The 18,429-nt window shown below is 38.1% G+C and overlaps 1 protein-coding gene across 2 annotated transcripts in view; it reads right to left on the bottom strand.

The window, feature by feature from the left end:
• The window catches only part of MMADHC (metabolism of cobalamin associated D), a 42,543-nt gene that overhangs the window by 13,699 nt on the left and 10,415 nt on the right, over positions 1–18,429 (bottom strand). Inside the window, exon 1 of one of the 2 annotated variants that reach the window (XM_077767782.1) lies at positions 17,720–17,808. The exons of the other annotated variant lie outside the window; for it this stretch is intronic. Coding sequence (XP_077623908.1) covers positions 17,720–17,735 — 16 coding nt within the window. The 5' untranslated portion in view covers positions 17,736–17,808. Of the gene's footprint in view, positions 1–17,719; positions 17,809–18,429 lie in introns of those variants that run through there. 2 annotated transcript variants of the gene reach the window in all.

The raw sequence follows: 18,429 nt of genomic DNA, 5'->3' as shown, positions 1-18,429 counted from the left end.
ATGGCTAAAGTAAAAAACTGAAGAAATAATAAATGTGGTGAGGATGTGGAGAAAAAGGTACGCTTGTGCATGATGCACTGTTGGTGGTGATGGTAGCTGGTGCAGCCACTGTGGAACAGTATGGAATTTCCTCAAAAAATAAACAAAATTACCATATGATCTAGTAATTCCAGTACTGGGTATTTAACCAAAGAAAATAAAAACACTAATTTGAAAAAAATATATGCACCCCTATGCTTATTGAAGCATTAGTTACAATAGCCAAGATATGGAAGCAACTCAGTGTCCATCAATAGATGAATGGATAAAGAGGATGTGGTGTATATATACACAATGGAATATTACTTCACAATAAAAAGAATGAGATCTCGCCATCTGCAACATATGGATGGATCTAGAGAGTATAATAATAAGCAACATAAGTCAAAGACAACCAATGTGACATAATGTTCTGTTTACCGCCAAAGGAGTTAATATGGATTAAATTCTTACAATCAGACCAGATTGCTTTCATTTTGACAAATACCTTACCTTGTGAAAAATTTAAAAAGATCCAGAAAATAACACAGTAGAAAATAAAACAAAAAGCAGTTTTGTTTAAAGGAATAATTACTGCAGAATTAGTTGGCAATAAAAATATTTTTTAATACTTCGCTAGAACTAAATGACTAGAAATGGGTATGACAGAATGGTTGCCCCACCACTAGATCTAAGGTGCCACCATATCCCTTTTGTAGACCTATGACAGACAGCACCCATCAATCATGAAATTCTTTCATGATGAACAGACCATCTCATGATTCTCAGCCCAAATTAGTCTAATACTTCCCAAAGTTTTAAGTATTTAAGAATCACGTCAGATCTCTGTTAATATGCAGAATCTGATTCATAATGTTTGGAGTAGAGCTCAAGATTCCTCCCTTCTAACACATTCCCAGATGACGCTGATGCTACTGGTCTGCAAATCACACTAAGCCAATTAAGGCTAGATCTAGATAGCCACCAATGACTGACTAGAGTCTGTTCACAAAGTAAAACACTGCAGGAGTGTTGACAATATGGACTCCATCTCGGGTCTTCCATTTTGTTTATGTTTGCTGAATCGCCTCTCTTAGGATTACATGTTCCAGATTCTTCGGAGATTAAAATATAGTAGAAATGCCTGCCAAGGCTGGGATGAGGGAAGGCTTGTTCTGGCCTCCCACAAACCTGTTAGAGATAACACAGTATTTCCTCTTTCTGGAGCACAGTGATGTCCCAAGATCTAATTAAAGGTTAGCTGTCAATTAGGTGCATGCATGCCCTTTGAGGTACATGTAAACCCTCTCATTTTACTATAACGACCTAGGACATTGCCTCCTTGCTCTATGAAATCAATGGACTAAGGTATGGATTTTACAAAGAATAACCATTTAGCTGCTGTGCATTGTCCTCTGCCTGATCCCACCTGTAAATTACCCTGAATAAAACTCTGTAAACTGTATGAACTGGCCTGCTTTGATTTCTGGTCTCAAAGTGCCTTTTCAGATTGGGGGATATTTTAATATCTCTCCCCCACCTTCTAACAAAGATTTTAGGTATGGTGAAGATGAGTTTTAAAGACTGAAGATCTAAGTTTTTTTTAAAGAAAAGAAATATCCCATATTAATAAATGTGAGCATATGTTTATGTGTGGGCTGGTTATTTAGGTTTTCTCTTCTAGGAATACCTGTTCATGTCCATTTCTAAAAAGAATTCTGTAGGGCACCTAGTTGAATCAGTAGGTGGAGAATACAACTCTTCATCTCAGTATTGTGAGTTCAAGCTCCATGTTGGGTATGGAGCCTACTTAAAAATTTTTTTGTCTTCTATTAGTTGTCTTTTTTCCAATTGATCTCTATAAAAATTCTTTACTTAAAAAATTTTTTATAGTTTAATTTATTTTTGAGACAGAGAGAGATAGAGCATGAGTGGGGGAGGGGCAGAGAGAGAGGGAGACACGAATCTGAAACAGGCTCCAGTCTCTGAGCTGCCAGCACAGAACCCGATGCAGGGCTCAAACCCACGAACCGTGAGATCATGACCTGAGCCGAAGTTGGACACTTAACCTACTGAGCCACCCAGACACCCCTATAAAAATCCTTTATATATTCAGAAGACTCTTTATACATTTTGAACGACACATTTTTCATTTATGGTATATTACATGATTATCCTTGAGAATACATAAACTGGGGATTAGTAAGAGATGAAGTTATACAAGAAAAACAGGGCAAGAAAATCAGGGAAGGCTATGCACACCTGGTCATCTTACAGGACACTGTGAGTAATGTATTGCAAGTAAAAAGATTTCTGTGTGGAATCCTTTCAGGATATATTAAGTTTCTATTAGTCCTCCCTTAATATTTTATTATGCATTATAAATCTCTATGATAGGAATATGGCCTATAGCATTTCTTAAATCTACTCACAGAACTGAAAAAAAAAATTTTAGAACTTGAACAATGATGCATAGTTTGAGGACAGTTTGGGAAATGCTACTGAAAACAGTGGGAAATAACCAAGGTTTACTAAGGAAGTAACATGATGAAAATGTTTTAGAATTAATATGATAGTGATGTGCAAAATGGATAAAAAAAGCAGACTTTGTAGATGTGGGTAAGTTATTGATTCAATAAGAATTCCTATATTGAGGACTTCTGGGAAGATGATGCAGCAGGAGGATCCTGAGCTCACTTTGCCCCATGGACACAACAAGGTTAACAGCCACATCAGAACAACTAACTCTGAAAACATCCTGAAGACTGGCAGAATATACTTCTCACCGTTAAATCAGAGAAGGCCATATCACAAAAAGGGTAACAGGGGCAAAGATGCAGTCAGGAACCAACCCCCTAGAGAGACTAACTACAAATTAGAGGGTCCCCACACTAGGCACCAGAGGCTTGGGGTGGGGGGAGAACTTGTACTGGGAAGATGAGTCTGCATAACATTTGGCTTTCAAAAGCGGAGGGTTTTTTTTTTTTTTTTTTTACAATCAGACTTAACTCTAGGTACCTTAAAAATCAGCAGACTTAGGTCTAAGAGAGGCAGAAAGAGATATGAAACTGAGTCACTGCCCGAAACGAAGCATAACCACCCAGTTGAAAATACAATATAAAAGTAACATTTTGAGAAGAGCTTGGAATCTTTAGGGGACTTCCCCAAGAATCCCGACCTCAGTCTAGACAGTAGGCCCTCTGCAGGAACTAGCAGGAGCACCCTCCCACCTGTCTTACCAGCATCATGTGTCCTGCTACAGTACTCCCTTTCAGATCTGCCCTATCCAGTCTGCCACTCTTAGCAGCCATCCTGCCAAAGGAGCTTCTGCCATGAAATACCTTGCAAGCAGACTTGGCGAAAACCAGTGTCACTCTACAGAGACTCCTGCCCTAGGAAGAGGGGAAGATAATCACAAACACCTGTGCACACTCAGTCCCAGCGGCTGAACCTTATAGCTGGTGTTGCAGACAGTGCTCCGATATCAGTGCAACTGCAGCCCCAGCAGATGGACTGAGGGCAGGCATCTGCTTGACTACTGATGCTGCCAACATCAACACACAACAAGCACACACAACTTTGCACACAACATGCAAAGTGGGCCATTGCAGCTTACTAGACAAAAGGCAAACGAGGCCCAGCCACAACAGTAGGGAGCAAGTAATCTGCACTGGAGACAGGCCTGAAGTTCCTGGCTCTGGAGAACAGGGGAGGTGATACACGGGTACCACAGTACCTCTTCTTCATAAGGCTATTATTTTCAAGATCAGGAGACAAAGCTGACTTTCCAAATACACAGAAACACACACACAGAGTTAGACAAAACGAGGAGACAGAGGAATACGTCCCAAATGAAAGAAAACAAAACCACAGTCAAGACCTAAATGAAACACAGATAAGCAACAGGCATAATAAAGAATTCAGAATAGTGGTCACCTTAAACCTGTCGAAATGGCTAAAATCATAAACACAAGAAATAACAAATGTTGGCAAGGATGTTGAAAAAAATGGAATCTTTCTGCACTGTTGGTGGGAATGCAAACTGGTGCAGCCACTAGGGAAAATACTACAGATGTTCCTCAAAAAATAAAAATAAAATTACCATATGATCCAGTAATTCTACTACTGGGTATTTACCCCCTCAAAAAACCAAAAACACGAATTTGAAAAGATATATGCACTGGTATGTTTACAACATTATTTATAATAACCCAGATATGGAAGCAACCCAAGTGTCCACTCATAGGTGAATGGATAAAAGGTGTGGTGGATATATACAACGAGTCTTACTTACTCAGCTCTAAAAAAGAATGAGATGTTACCATGTACATGTTCCATGTAACAACATGGATTAACCTAGAGAGTATAATCCAAAGTGAAACAAGCCAGGCAGAGAAAGATAGATACACATGATTTTACTCAGGTGTGATTTTTAAGAAAAAACCCAGACTCTTATGTACAGAGAATAAACTGGTGGTTGCCAGAGGGGAGGCTGGTGGGTGTTTGGGTGAAAAAGATAAAGGGTTTAAGGGTACACTTATCTTGAGGAGCACTAATATAGAGAATTGTTCAATTGTTACAGTGTACATCTGAAACTAGTAAAATACTTTGTGTTAATTATGCTTGAGTAAAAACAAAATTATTTTAAACAGTACAAATCCTATGTCTAATGCCACACAATCTTACCTGTAAATGACCAGACTGAAGCTGTTCAGAATTAAATCATTGGTAGGGTCAAAAAGACGACTGTTTTGGCATTGAGTAAACAAGGTGTGAAGGAAACGGGAACTATGTTTCTTTTTGTATAAGTTATACAGTGTAAGATTTGTTATAGTATTAGGCCCAAGTAAGTTAAAATACCTTAGCAGAGTCAAGTGGTCACTCATGGGAAATAAATTACTTCTCCTGGACACTGGGGTATGAATTAATGACTTGGAAGACGCAATTAATATCCAAAGGATGAGCATGTAACTTTTAGACTACTCTCTATCTACAGTTCCCTTACAATCAAACATAGGTCACCATGCAGTGTAGTTTTAAGCAGATAAACCCGAAGTTCTACACTGATTTAATAATGTCTCCATGTGGCAAAAAATTGTTTTAGCATGTTGGAAAAAAACCTGAACATTGGTCAAGGAATCTACAACAGAGATACAACAAATACTAAAATCGAAACTAACAAAGGGGCTTGGGTTGAGTGTCTGACTCCTGATTTCAGCTCAGGTCATGATCCCAGGGTGGTAGGATTAAGGCCACAGTGGGCTCTGTGCTGAACATGGAGCCTGCTTAGGATTCGCTCTCTCTGCCCTCTCTCCCCTGCTCATGTCTGCACACTCTACCTGAAATAAATAGGAGATAAAGTAAAAATACAATAGAAAAATAAAATAAAATTGAGACTATTGAAGGCTTTATGGATTTTGTTATGAAGTTTTGTAACAGTTAACACAAATTCCTCCAAGCAAATTAGGGATGTGGCAGTGAAGTGAAAAAGATGTTATATATTATTTAGGGTTATTCAGATCTCCCAGCCTGCTTCTCAAATTACTCCTGTTTCCCATTTTTTAAAAATTAGTTTTGGGGCACCTGAGTGGCTTAGTCGGATAAGCGTCCGACTTTCGCTTAGGTCATGATCTCGCGGTTCGTGGGTTTGAGCCCCACGTCGGGCTCTGTGCTGACTGCCAGCTCAGAGCCTGGAGCCTGTTTCAGTCTGTGACTCCCTCTCTCTCTGACCCTCCCCTGCTCACGCTGTCTCTCTCTCTCTCTCTCCTAGAAATAAAGAAAACATTAAAAAAAAAAATTAAAAAAAATAAAAATTAGTTTTTATTTACTTATTTAGAGAATGTGTGAGTGGGGGGGAAAGAGGCAAAGGAGGAGGGGAAAAAGGGAGGGAGGGACAGAAGGGGGAGAGATGAATGAATGAATGAATGAATGAATCTTAAGCAGGCTCCACACTCAGCATGAAGACTGACATGGTGCTCAATCTCACGACCTGGGATCATGACCTGAGCAGAAATCAAGAGTCTGATACTCAATGGATTGAGCCACCCAGGTGCCCCAATCCTGTTTTCCATTTTAAAATTAAGTTTCTTGATCAAGGAGGGGCCAACATGGTGGATCTGTAGGGGGAAGTAGGGGGATCCATGGAAGTTGGGAGATCCGTACTTCCCACATCTCTCAAACAAAGAAGAGCTTAAGCCAAAGGACTCTGAACCCCAAGAGTCTGGGAGGAAAGGAGACGGAGCCTACTAGGAAGAAATAAAGGAAAACTGGACAGCCCCATAGGTGCATGACTGCAAACTAGGGGAGATAAAATGGGCTGTGGAGGCATGGAGGGGAGGGATCCCATTGTGTGGAGAGACAAAGGGAAGTGCAGCTGGGGAAGCGTAGGACTGTATCTGGACAAGAGAAAAACCATGGACCGGGAAGGAGAGGGATCCTATCATCCCCTCTCTAACTGCAGGGCTTTCTTCGGATTGAGGCCAGCTTCCTTGTTCCCATAGCTGGGAATGAGGGGAATCTCTTCTGGGTTCCATGTAGGCTGCAGAAGGAGAATCCAGTCCCCTGCCCTGAGGTGCTGCTGCTCACGGGATTATATTTTGGGTGGCATCATAAATGGGCACGGAGTGGAACTTTAAAACACAGCTAAACATGTGACATAGGAGACGGCTGAGCGACACAGCACACCTCATCTTGCCCACAGCACAGTGAGGACAGATCCAAAGGAGTGATTTGGGATACCAGGTCCGTGAAGAAGGGATTTGAGGGGTCGCCATTTTTCTCCCCACATCTACCAAGGTGGGGCCTCTGGGATTGTCTGCAGGGCCCACAGTGAAGGTGGGACCTACCTACACCAAACCACAATCACTCCGCCTCCTCCACCCCACCGCCAGTAGCTTCTGGATAGATGATGTGAATCGGATGGCTCCCTCCTCCAGACCAGCACTGCAACATTGCTTGATTAACTCTAGGTCAATTCTTGTTATTCAGATATATTCTCCCTTATCTCCTTCTTCTCTCTTTCCTCCTCTAGGCTGGTTATTCTGGTTATTGGTTTGCTTAAACAGACATATTTATTCCATTTTCTTGATGCATGTTCTACACCTCCTTCTTTCCTTTCTCTCTCTCTCTGGAATAATCAGGCCATATAGTTTCTCTGGGTAACATTTATCTTCGTTTCTTTTTCCTCGACTCCTTTCTTATTCTCCTTTTTCTCTGGATTAAGCCTTTTAGTCTCTCTGCCTAGTCAATGTTCATTTTCTCTTTCTCCTTGCCCCTGTCATTTCTCTCTTTGTATATGCTCTTACATCAGCACTGACTCCACCCTGCTCTTTACTTGTAGACGGTGTTTCTGGTTTTATGTTTTTAGACTGTCTTTTGTTTTTTGGGTTTTTTGTTTTTGTCTGTGCCTGTTTATTTGTTTGTGCATTTTAGTGTTTTTGTTTCCTGTTTGTCTGTCTGTTTTCCTTTCCAGGACTACTTCAAGGAACAAAAGCACACATGGTGCAAAGTTCAAAACATCACTACGAGTAGGGAAATAAAATAACCAAGTCACAACAAAAGAGAGCAAGCAACACTCTCCAAAAAACACCTCCTGAACGGTCAGGCCTTAAACGGTGTATGAGCACCATTTAATACAGCAGTACTCGCAGGTGCAAAGCACAGAATAAGCTTTTAAAACTTACAAGAGACAGAAACCTAGCCAAAATGAAGAAACGGAAGAATTTTCCTCAAAAGAAATTCCTGGAAGAAATGATAGCTAAAGAATTATTCAAGATACATAAGCAACATAACTGAAAAAGAATTTAGAATACGATTAATTACGGCTTGAAAAGGGGATAGAAGACAGCAAAGACTCCATTGCTGCAGAGATCAAGGATCTTAAAAATAGTCTTAACGAATTAAAAATTGCTATAAATGAGGTGCAAAGTAAAATGGAGGTGGCTACAGCACAGATTGAAGAGGCAGAGGGGAGAATAGGTGAATTAGAAGATATAATTATGGAAAAAGAGGAAGCTGAGAAAGAGAGACATAAAATGATCCAGGAGCATTAAAGGAAAATTTGAAAACTGAGTGATGCAATCAAATGGGAAAAATATCCATATCATAAGAATTCCAGAGAAGAAGAGAGAAAGGGGCTGAACAAATCATAGATGAGAACTTCCCCAATGTGGGAAAGGAAACAGACACTGAAATCCAAGAGGCACAGAGAACTCCCTTCAGATGTAACTTGAATCAATCTTCTGTATGACATTATAATAGTGAAACTAACAAAATATGAGGATAAAGAGAGAATTCTGAAAGCAGCTAGGGATAAATGGGCCTTAATACACAAAGGTAAACACATAAGGGTAGGAGCAGACCTACTGAAACTTGGCAGGCCAGAAAGGAATGGCAGGAAATCTTCAATGTGATGCACAGGAAAAATATGCAGCCAAGAATCCTTTATCCAGCAAGCCTGTCATTCAGAATACAAGGAGAGATAAAGGTTTTCCCAAACAAACAAAAACTGAAGGAATTCATCACCACTAATCCAGTCCTACAAGAGATCCTAAGGGGAACTCTGTGAGGGAAATAAAAGTACCAGAAACACCACCACAAGGATGAAACCTATAGATAACACAATGACTCTAAACCCATACCTTTCAATAATAGCACTGAATGTAAATGGACTAAATGCTCCAATCAAAAGACACAGGGTATTAGAATGTATAAAAAAACAAGACTCCTCTATTTGCTGTCTATAAGAGACTCATTTTAGACCTGAGGACCCCTTCAGATGGAAAGTGAGAGGATGGAGAACTATCTATCCTGCTACTGGAAGTCAAAAGAAAGCTGAAGTAGCCATACTTATATCGGACAAACTAGACATTAACGTAAAGGCAGTAACAATAGATGAAGAAGATATTATATAATAATTACAGGGTCTATTCATCAGTAAAGCTAACAATTATAAATGTCTATACACCTAATTTGGTGAATTAATGAATGAATGAAACTAGACCACTTTCCTACACCATACACAAAAATAAACTCAAAATGGATGAAGGACCTAAATGTGAGACAGGAAACCATAAGAACCCTAGAGGAGAAAGCAGGCAACAACCTCTTTGACCTCAAACGCAGCAATTTCTTACTCAACACATCTCCAAAGGCAAGGGAATTAAAAGCAAAAATGAACTACTGGAACCTCATCAAGATAAAAAGCTTCTGTTTCAGCAAAGGAAACAATTAACAGAAACAATAGGCAACCGATGGAATGGGAAAAATTATTTGCAAATGACATACCAGATAAAGGGCCAGTATCCAAAATCTAAAAGGAACTCACCAAACTCCACACCCAAAAAACAAATAATCCAGTGAAGAAATGGGCAGAAGACAGGAACAGACATTTTCCAAAGAAGACATCCAGATGGCCAACAAGACACATGAAACAATGCTCAAAATCACTCATCATCAGGGAAATACAAATTAAAACCACACTGAGATACCACCTCACTCTGGTCAGAGTAGCTAAAATGAACAAATCAGGAGACTACAGATGCTGGAGACAATGTGGAGAAATTGGCACCCTCTTACACTGTTGGTGGGAACGCAAACTGGTGCAGACACTCTGGAAAAGAGTGTGAAGGTTCCTCAAAAAATTAAAAATAGAACTCACCTATCCCAGCAACAGCACTGTTAGGAATTTATCCAAGGGATAGAGGAGTGTTGATGCATACGGGCACATGTACCCCAATGTTTATAGCAGCACTTTCAGCAATAGCCAAATTGTGGAAAGAGCCTAAATGTCCATCAACTGACGAATGGATCAAGATGTGGTTTATATATACAATGGAACACTACTTGGCAATGAAAAAGAATGAAATCCTGCCATCTGAAGCAATGTGGAACTGGAGGGTATTATGCTAAGTGAAATAAGTCAGGCAGAGAAACACAGATATCCTATGTTTTCACTCATATTACATCAGGAGAAATTTCACTCATATTACATCAGGAGAAACTTAACAGAAGACCATGGGGTAGGGGAAGGGGGAAAAAGTTACAGAGAGGGAGGGATGCAAACTAATAGAGACTCTTAAATATTGAGAACTGAGGATTGATGAGGGGTAGGGGAGAGGGGAAAGTGGGTGATGGGCACTGAGGAAGGCAATTGCTGGGATGAGCACTGGGTGTTGTATGGAAACCAACTGGACAATAAAATATATTATTAAAAAAAGGAAAAAAAGAAAATAGAGCATGCAAGAAAAAAAATAAAGTTTCTTTTCACTGACAAGTTAAAGACTCTTGAAGTTAAGGATTGCCTTCAGCTGTTGGCCTTTCTACTAAGCCTCTCCATTTCATAGTGCAGAATCACCTAATGCTAATAACGACTGTCCTTTTACATACACACAAACAAATATACATTGTGCGTGTGTATCTGTGTGTGAGAGAGAGGGAGAGGGAGAAACCTTGTGAATACTTTTGGAAGAAAACAGATTTCTAAGAACAAAACAGCTATAAAATGAGGTATGTTTAGTTAAATAGAAAATATTACATTCAAATGTATCCATTTGAACATCTCAAATGGGAAAGAACCCCTAATTTTGCACTTGAGATTTTGCCAACTTTATCTAATCCTTTGTTCCTAGATGTTTCAAATGATAAAATGCAGTGATACATTTGGCCAACTAATGTCACTATCTAATTGCCTAGAAATTCCTCAAATTTGGGACTTCTAATTGCCTAGAAATTCCTCAAATTTACAAATAATTTGGGGCTTCTGATTTAAAAAAAAATATCCTACATTATTAATCCTGCGAATTTCAAATTTAAACTATTCTGTTGAGGAGAGAGATTTCTGTACATTGATAATAACATTGTTTGTTTCCTGATGCTACTACCCAGATGCCATTATTTGGTTTATGAAACTAAATTATCTTATAATAGACAAGGCAACTTTAGTGCACTAAGTCAAATTGTTCAAGAGTTATACATCTTTTCATTTCCATTTTTTAAACTGTGAGTTTCTGTGAAAGTATTAAGTTGTCTAATGCAGTCTAATGGCTTGAATTATGATAGGGTAAAGGACTCCTAACTATAAGAAAGGGACAGGGATGAAACCTGGTGAAGGTGGTCAAATTCATCTTCACCAGCAAAAGACACAAAGACTCCTGGAGTTGTCAGGAAATGCTGGGTTTAGCCAAAATATCTGATGTATGTATGATCTAGGTTTCAAATTAATTTCTAGTTGTTAAGCTCTTACTTGTAGTCTCCTGTCCCCATTAAAGGAGACTCTGTATCTTAAATATTATGAAAGCAGGAAGTTAATAAGATTAACTATTGGGTGTTGGAAATACCAATTATTGGGTAGTAATATATTATGGCTTTAGGGTTAAAGTAGAAAAAAATGTATTTAAAAAATGAACTGATTAGATTGTTTCATATTACTCTGCAGTATTTGGAATAAAGCACTGACAATCCAAAGTGCATATGAATCATTCATAAAATGATAAAATGATAAAATTAAAAAAACTAAAAATTTGTAATTATTTTAGTATTAAGAATTTAAATTCTAATCCTTTGAAAAGAAGGTATATGGGAATTGACACATTCATCAAACTTTAAGGTCATGGTAAGTAACAGAACCTTACACAAATAATTTATAACCTTGCAGGTAAGGAAAAAAAGGCATAGAAATACTGATGTGCCTTGGGCCTTTGCAATTATCTAGTCCTACCTTTTATTTTTCAGATGAGAAAACTCAAGTCTTCAGAGTCTTAACTGATTTGCCCAACGTTGCACTAGAATTCAGGTTTGCTGAGTCCTGGTCTGTAGAACAATTGCTCTAACTGCCAATTTCTGATAACTCAGCCAGATGGTTTTGAAATTAGCGTTTTGTTTTCTATAAAAAAGAATTGTCAAACACAGTAGGAGCTTTTATAAAATCAACTTTCATTGCAGGATCATCTATTTTTAGTGCAATCTTAATTCGGAACCCTCCCCCTCTTGAGAGAGGAAGCTAAGTTGCTCCCAGTACTCCTACTTTATCAGAGCAGCTCTGCTTCATTGACCATATCAGTGGTGATAGAAATGGTAAGTTCTGACTAATGGTGGTGCTAGAAGCAACAGAGAAAGAAAGGCCAATACTTCTGATGTAATAAAACATTGGATTTACTCAATAATGTTTAGGCTTTATAATTATAGATCTAGTGCCGTAATAAAGCCCCTTTATTGCTGAAATTCCTTACTCAGTAATAATGTTATGATCTGACTCCCAGTTTTTCCACTGACATTTCTTTGTGAGCATGCAAGCTTTCTTAGGAATGCAACTACCACGTTATACCAAAAGGGACAACTGAAATCATGAGGACTATTAATTTGATCTTGTACAGTAATCTCAAGCATTCTGTTATACACAGCGAGATCTATTTATTAAAATAAATAAGTGACAGCAAGCCCTTTGCTAGTTACAGTCATTGTCTGCTATCACTGTATAAATACAAAAACTGGATAGTGTCAAAAGTTTGTAATTCATACCTTTTCTTTGCTCTTAAATAATCATCCTTATATGTATATATAATGGACTACTACTTGGCAACAACCAAGAATGAAATCCTGCCATTTGCAACAACATGGATGGAACTGAAGGGTATTATGCTAAGTGAAATAAGTCAGTAAGAGAAAGACAAATATCATATGTTGTCACTCATATGTAGAACTTGGAAAAATTAACAGAGTACTATGAAGGAAGGGAAGGGGAAAAAATAGTTTCAATCAGAGAGGCAAACCATAAGAGACTCTTAAATACAGAGAAATAACTGAGGATTGATGGGAGCGCGGGGGAGAGGGGAAAATGGGTGATGGACATTGAGAAGGGCACTTGTTGGGATGAGCACTGGGTATTGTATGTAAGTGATGAATTACAGGAATTTATCCCCAAAACCAAGAGCACACTGTATATACTGTATATTAGCTAACCTAACATTATATTAAAAAAACATCCCCAATACATGTGCACTCTGACTGAATAAAGTCTGACTTTTTAAAAAAAATTTTTAATAAATTTTTTAAAAATGTTTTATTTCTGAGAGAGAAAGACAGTGTGAGCAGGGGAGGGTCAGAGAGAGAGGGAGACACAGAATCTGAAACAGGCTCCAGGCTCTGAGCTAGCTGTCAGCACAAGAGCCCAATGCGGGGCTCGAACCCACAAACTGTGAAATCATGACCTGAGCCTAAGTCGGATGCTTAACCGACTGAACCACCCAGGCGCCCCTATAAAGTCTGTCTTTTTATTCTGACTCGAATTCATAAAGGTTACTGAATGTCTAGTCTTTGGAGAAGACAAAATTTGAGCTGGCCCATGAGGGGCAGATAAGATTTGAATTGTGAGAAGAGACTATTCCAGACCCTAGGAATGTGTTGTGAAGAACGTATGGCAGTGAGTGGACTGCTTTGCCTAGAGGATCCCCGACATGTAGAGGAAGGAAAGGAGGCTAGAAAAATAGGCTGGGGCTGGAAGGACAGATTTTCTGTCCCAGGATCACAAATTTGTACTATATGCGATAGTTCTAGACATTTAAAGTTGTTGAGTAGGAAAATAATTCCATAAAATCAACTTTTGAGAAGACAGACCTGCTGGCACAGGGCATAAACTGTAGGAGAGAAGTACAAGAGAATTACTATAATGGAGAAGATCAAAGGTAATAGAGACCTGAATGAAGGTAGTAGCTGTTAAAAATGAGGTAAGTGTGCCAAAGGAGAAGGAAAAGAAGTTGGTGGCCGATTGCTCCCTTGCTTTGCTCCCTCTACATCCTTCCAACACCTAGCAATCCAAACAAATGACTGTAATTTTCAGCCTGGATGATTTATAATAATAATATTAATAAGAATAGCAGCCACATTTCCATGGTGCTGCTATTTCCATATGTGCCCAGCACCTACGTGCTTTATGTGTAATAATTCATTTAGTTGTCAGGATAACCCCATGAAGTAAGTATCACTGTTTCCATTGCACAGATAGGAAGCCTGAAGCAAAGAGAGGTTAGAGGATGTGTTCAGTCACACGATAATGAGTATCAGCCAGGACTAGAACTCTAGCACTGTGGCCAAAGTGTAGTAATGGCCAAAGGAGAGTAATGACTCTCCTGATGGTCTCATTAACAAGTACTAATTTGTGTGGATTATAGCCATCTTAACTCTAAAGGTGTTGAATCCAAAATGGTGGTAAATATCCAAATGGAAATATCTGGATGGGAGGGGGGAGGGAAATCTAGAATTCATGGGATAGCCAATATTGAGGACACAAATTGAATGCTAGGTGTGCCTCATAACCTAAATCTTTGAAACTCTTCATTACTGAAGTTGAAATTAGAATTTAGTCCACTGATTTCCCATTCTCCAGGTAGCGAGACAATAGATTTCAGCCCCATTGGAAATAGTGCTGACTTCCTCACCAGAGCTCACAGGAGTAAGTTTCTGCTTATTTTTTGTTCTCTCATACAGTAATTCTAATAATTTGCTATTATATCATGTACTATATTCATTTCCATTTGGTTCTATGAAGTCAGGTGAGTTACAATATTTCCATGCTCATTTTAAGTTGCAACCTGTTTTAGGCTTCTGAAAATCTCAACATTATATCATCCCATGATATAGTGAGTTCAGATATCTAGATATTCATCAGAAAATCAAAGGGCTGTGTGGCATCATGGCTTTAAAAAAAAAAAAAAAAAAAAGAGAGCTTTGGAAAACACCTGGGTTTGAATCTTGCAGCATCATGGCTTAAAAAAAAGAGAGAGCTCTGGAAAGTATCTGGGTTTGCAGTTTTGCCATTCAAAAGTTTTCCAACTTGGATACATTACCTTCTGTTTCTGATAACGCCCATCTAATGAAAACTATAAAGTTTAGGGGAAATGATAGAAGTCATTTGTTGCCATTTCCTATGGAAAAGGTCAGAAATTTTAGCTGCTATTATCTGATCTGTGAAGATGCACAATATTATGAATATATAAAAAGTAAAAATTATCCTCAAAATGTATTCTCCTAAAAATATAATACAACCACTTCAGGAGATGTGTTTGGCAGAACATTTCAGTACTTAATCTAGCCACAACTTTGGAGAAGGAAAAATAATACTATCATAAAATGATTCGTAACATCCCAAATATCGAAATACTTCCACTAGCAGTTAATACACAGATAGCTCATTAACTTAGTAAACATGGCATTCACTGCTGTAGACTTATTCAGCTATTACATGCCCAGAGACATTTGTCAGAAATTGTTTATTGGTACTTAGTTTTCTTTTAGTTAGGTGGGCAGTACTTCAAAACCCAACATACAAACACTGGATCCAACAGAACTCTACTTCAAGAATTTAGAGAAATACATATATATACTGTAAGAGATATAGTGATTTGATACGTATCCACATTTATAATGACAGATGATTTGTGTTTGCATAGCCATGTCTTAAAAAGTCATACCTGATGCAAAATAGTTCCCTTTGTGGGGGTTTAGCTAAGTCATGGTAAAGGTTAGATTGTTTACAGCTATTGTAATCACTCTATTTTTAGAAATCAGTAACAGAATTAACAGTTTGGTGCACAGATTATTTTTTGTTGAGATTTATATAAGTATCTCATTTAATACTCACAAAAATGGTATGGGGTAAGTGAGCCTATCTTTAATTCATGATGAGGAAATTAAAACTCTGTGGCATTAAGGCCACAAAGGTTTTAAGTAATGGACTAGGAACCCCAACCTTGGTTTTTTCATATTAAAGTTCCCATGGTTCATACTGCATTGCCTTATGAAAATCTCTGGTTAAGTTTCCCCACTTTGGAAATAGCTTTTGTATATTTTTTGTTGGAAGGAAGTGCTATTGATTAGGGAGAAGTGATTGATTACTTTTTAAGTGTTTGTTTATTTTTGAGAGAAAGAGAGTGAATGGGGGAGGTGCAGAGATCGATGTAGGACTGTAACCTACGAACTGTGAAATCATAACCTAGGCCAAAGTCGGACACTATATTGACTGAACCACCTAAGTGCCCCTGGGGAAGTGATTTAAAGTGATTTGAAAGAATATTATTTTTAGATCATAATGGAAAGTATGATGGTACAAGATTCTACGACGAGTGGTTCAGAGTAAGTTCTGCTGCCTTTGGAAATTCAAGTTTAAGAAGCCATTGAGTTTTGGTTTTAGAAAATGGGGACTATTTTCAAACTCATTAATAAATGGTATTTCAAACTCATTAATAAAATGTAGATTAAAGTTTTTAATATTATAACTCCTAGCATGATTCATAAAGTGGAAAATCTTTATCATATACAATTCATATATTTTCTAACACAGGCAACTACTTAGATGGTTTAGTGAAGATCAAGAATATTGTAAATACCTTAACCAGAATTTTACTATTTATAAATTGATAACATGAATGAGTTAGAAAGAAACATATTGATGGTGGTCTTAATAGGTCTAAATGGCAATGGTATTCCTTAATAAAAAAAAAAAAACAAAAAAAAACCCACAGCAACAACAACGAAAGATTACTGACATTAGGTGTATGTATCCAAACATATGCAAGAGGAACAAGTTTGGTTTATTCCTGATATTTTATACATACTATTTAATAATATTTTGAGAGTTATAATTACTATGAGATTTTTTTCTCAATCTTGTAGAATTCTGTGTTTCTTTTTCATATCTTAGCTAGTATTTAAATTAGATATTTAAAGTTTGGAAGCAGAGGGGCACCTGGGTGGCTCAGTCGGTTAAGCGTCCTATTTTGGCTGAGGTCATGATATCACAGCTTGTGAGTTGGAGCCCTGCGTCCGGCTCTGTGCTGACAGTTCAGAGACTGGAGCCTGCCTTACATTCTGTCTCTCTTTCTCTCTCTCAACAATAAATAAATAAAAAAAATTTAAAGTTTGGAAGCAGAAACGCTGTTGTCGTAAGTTAGATATTCACTGCTACGTTGATGAAATATATTTCAAGGTGTTGTTTTTTTTTTTTCCCCCATGCCATGGGCCTCTTTTCAGAATGTTTTTAATTTTTTAAAGTATTTATTCATTTTTAGAAAGACTGCAAGCAGGGGAGAAGAGAAAGAGAGAGAGAGAGAGAGAGAGAGAGAGAGAGAGAGAGAGAGAGAGAGAGAGAGAATGAGAATCCCAAGCAGCCTGGCACTGTCAGTACAAAGCCTGACATGGGGCTTGAACCCACAAACCGTGACTTCATGACCGGAGCCAAAGTTGGATGCTCGACTGACAGAACCACCAAGGTGTCCCCATAATGTTTGAAATGCATAAAATACATATATTAAAGAGCTGATTATGTTTAAATACATTTATCAAAATATTTTTGAAATTTGTGATAGAATGTTTTATGAATGCTTAATATGGCAGGATTTGTAATTCTGATTTAGTGAAAAGATAAAACGGTATTGAGATATCATCAACAACTACACAGACTCTCCTCACCTCAGGATTTTTCAATACTACTATGGTGTTAGAGCAATACACATTCAGTAAAGACCACAAATGAAATTTGAACACTTCATTATACAACAGGCTTTGTGTTAAAAGGATTTTGCCCAATTGTCAGATAATGTAAGTGTGCAGAGCACATTTACAGTAGGCGAGGCGAAACTATGAAGTCTAGCAGGTTAGTGTATTAAGTGCATTTTCCATTTATGATATGCTCAACTTACAATGGACTTACCTGGACATAATGCCATTGTTAAGACAAGAAAGATCTCTAATGAGAGAGGAAAAGATCTGTTTTTTCTGTTGATGACAAGTCAGAGGAACTGCTAATCACACTGGATGTGTTGTCTATATTCACAATGAAAAGAAATGCTAAATTTCAGCTGAATGTTACTGAAAAAAAAAAAAACAATTTTCCCATCCAAATTTATCCTATGTATGGACCCCACATTCAGAAAGCCTGTAATATGTTTTCCAAAATTTTGTATCAGCAATTATTATTTACTATTATTGCCTGCTTTGGGGCTCCTACTATAGTATCCTTGCAATAGTTAAAGTAGACTGAATTTTTTTTTTTTTTTAAGCGAATGAGCTGATCTACATTTTGGTGTCTAACACGATGGAAGGCTTATTTCTCAGTCAGGACACTAAGGCAGGTGGCTCTCTTCCATAAGGTAATTCGAGGGCCCAGACTTCTTTCATCTGTGTCTGCGTTAGCATCTAGGGCCTCGCTGTTACCTAAATTCTGCCGATGGAAGGGGAAGAGGATGTGAAGTAAGTACTTCAGTTTCTTAGGAAACTTTGGCCCAGGGTTGGCACACGACAGCACCTACACTTCTTTGGCAAGAAACAGTCACGTGGCTCCACCTAGGCATCACTTCCTGGTAATGACTTCACGTGATGGGATGAAAAACATGAAATTTGGCTGGACAGTTAGCTGCGTCT

The sequence above is a fragment of the Crocuta crocuta genome, unplaced genomic scaffold (genome assembly GCF_008692635.1).
Source record: "Crocuta crocuta isolate KB4526 unplaced genomic scaffold, BGI_CrCroc_1.0 scaffold154, whole genome shotgun sequence".
NCBI lineage: Eukaryota > Metazoa > Chordata > Mammalia > Carnivora > Hyaenidae > Crocuta > Crocuta crocuta.
Note: the sequence above shows the minus strand (reverse complement) of the source record. Positions and strands in the feature narration are given on the sequence as shown.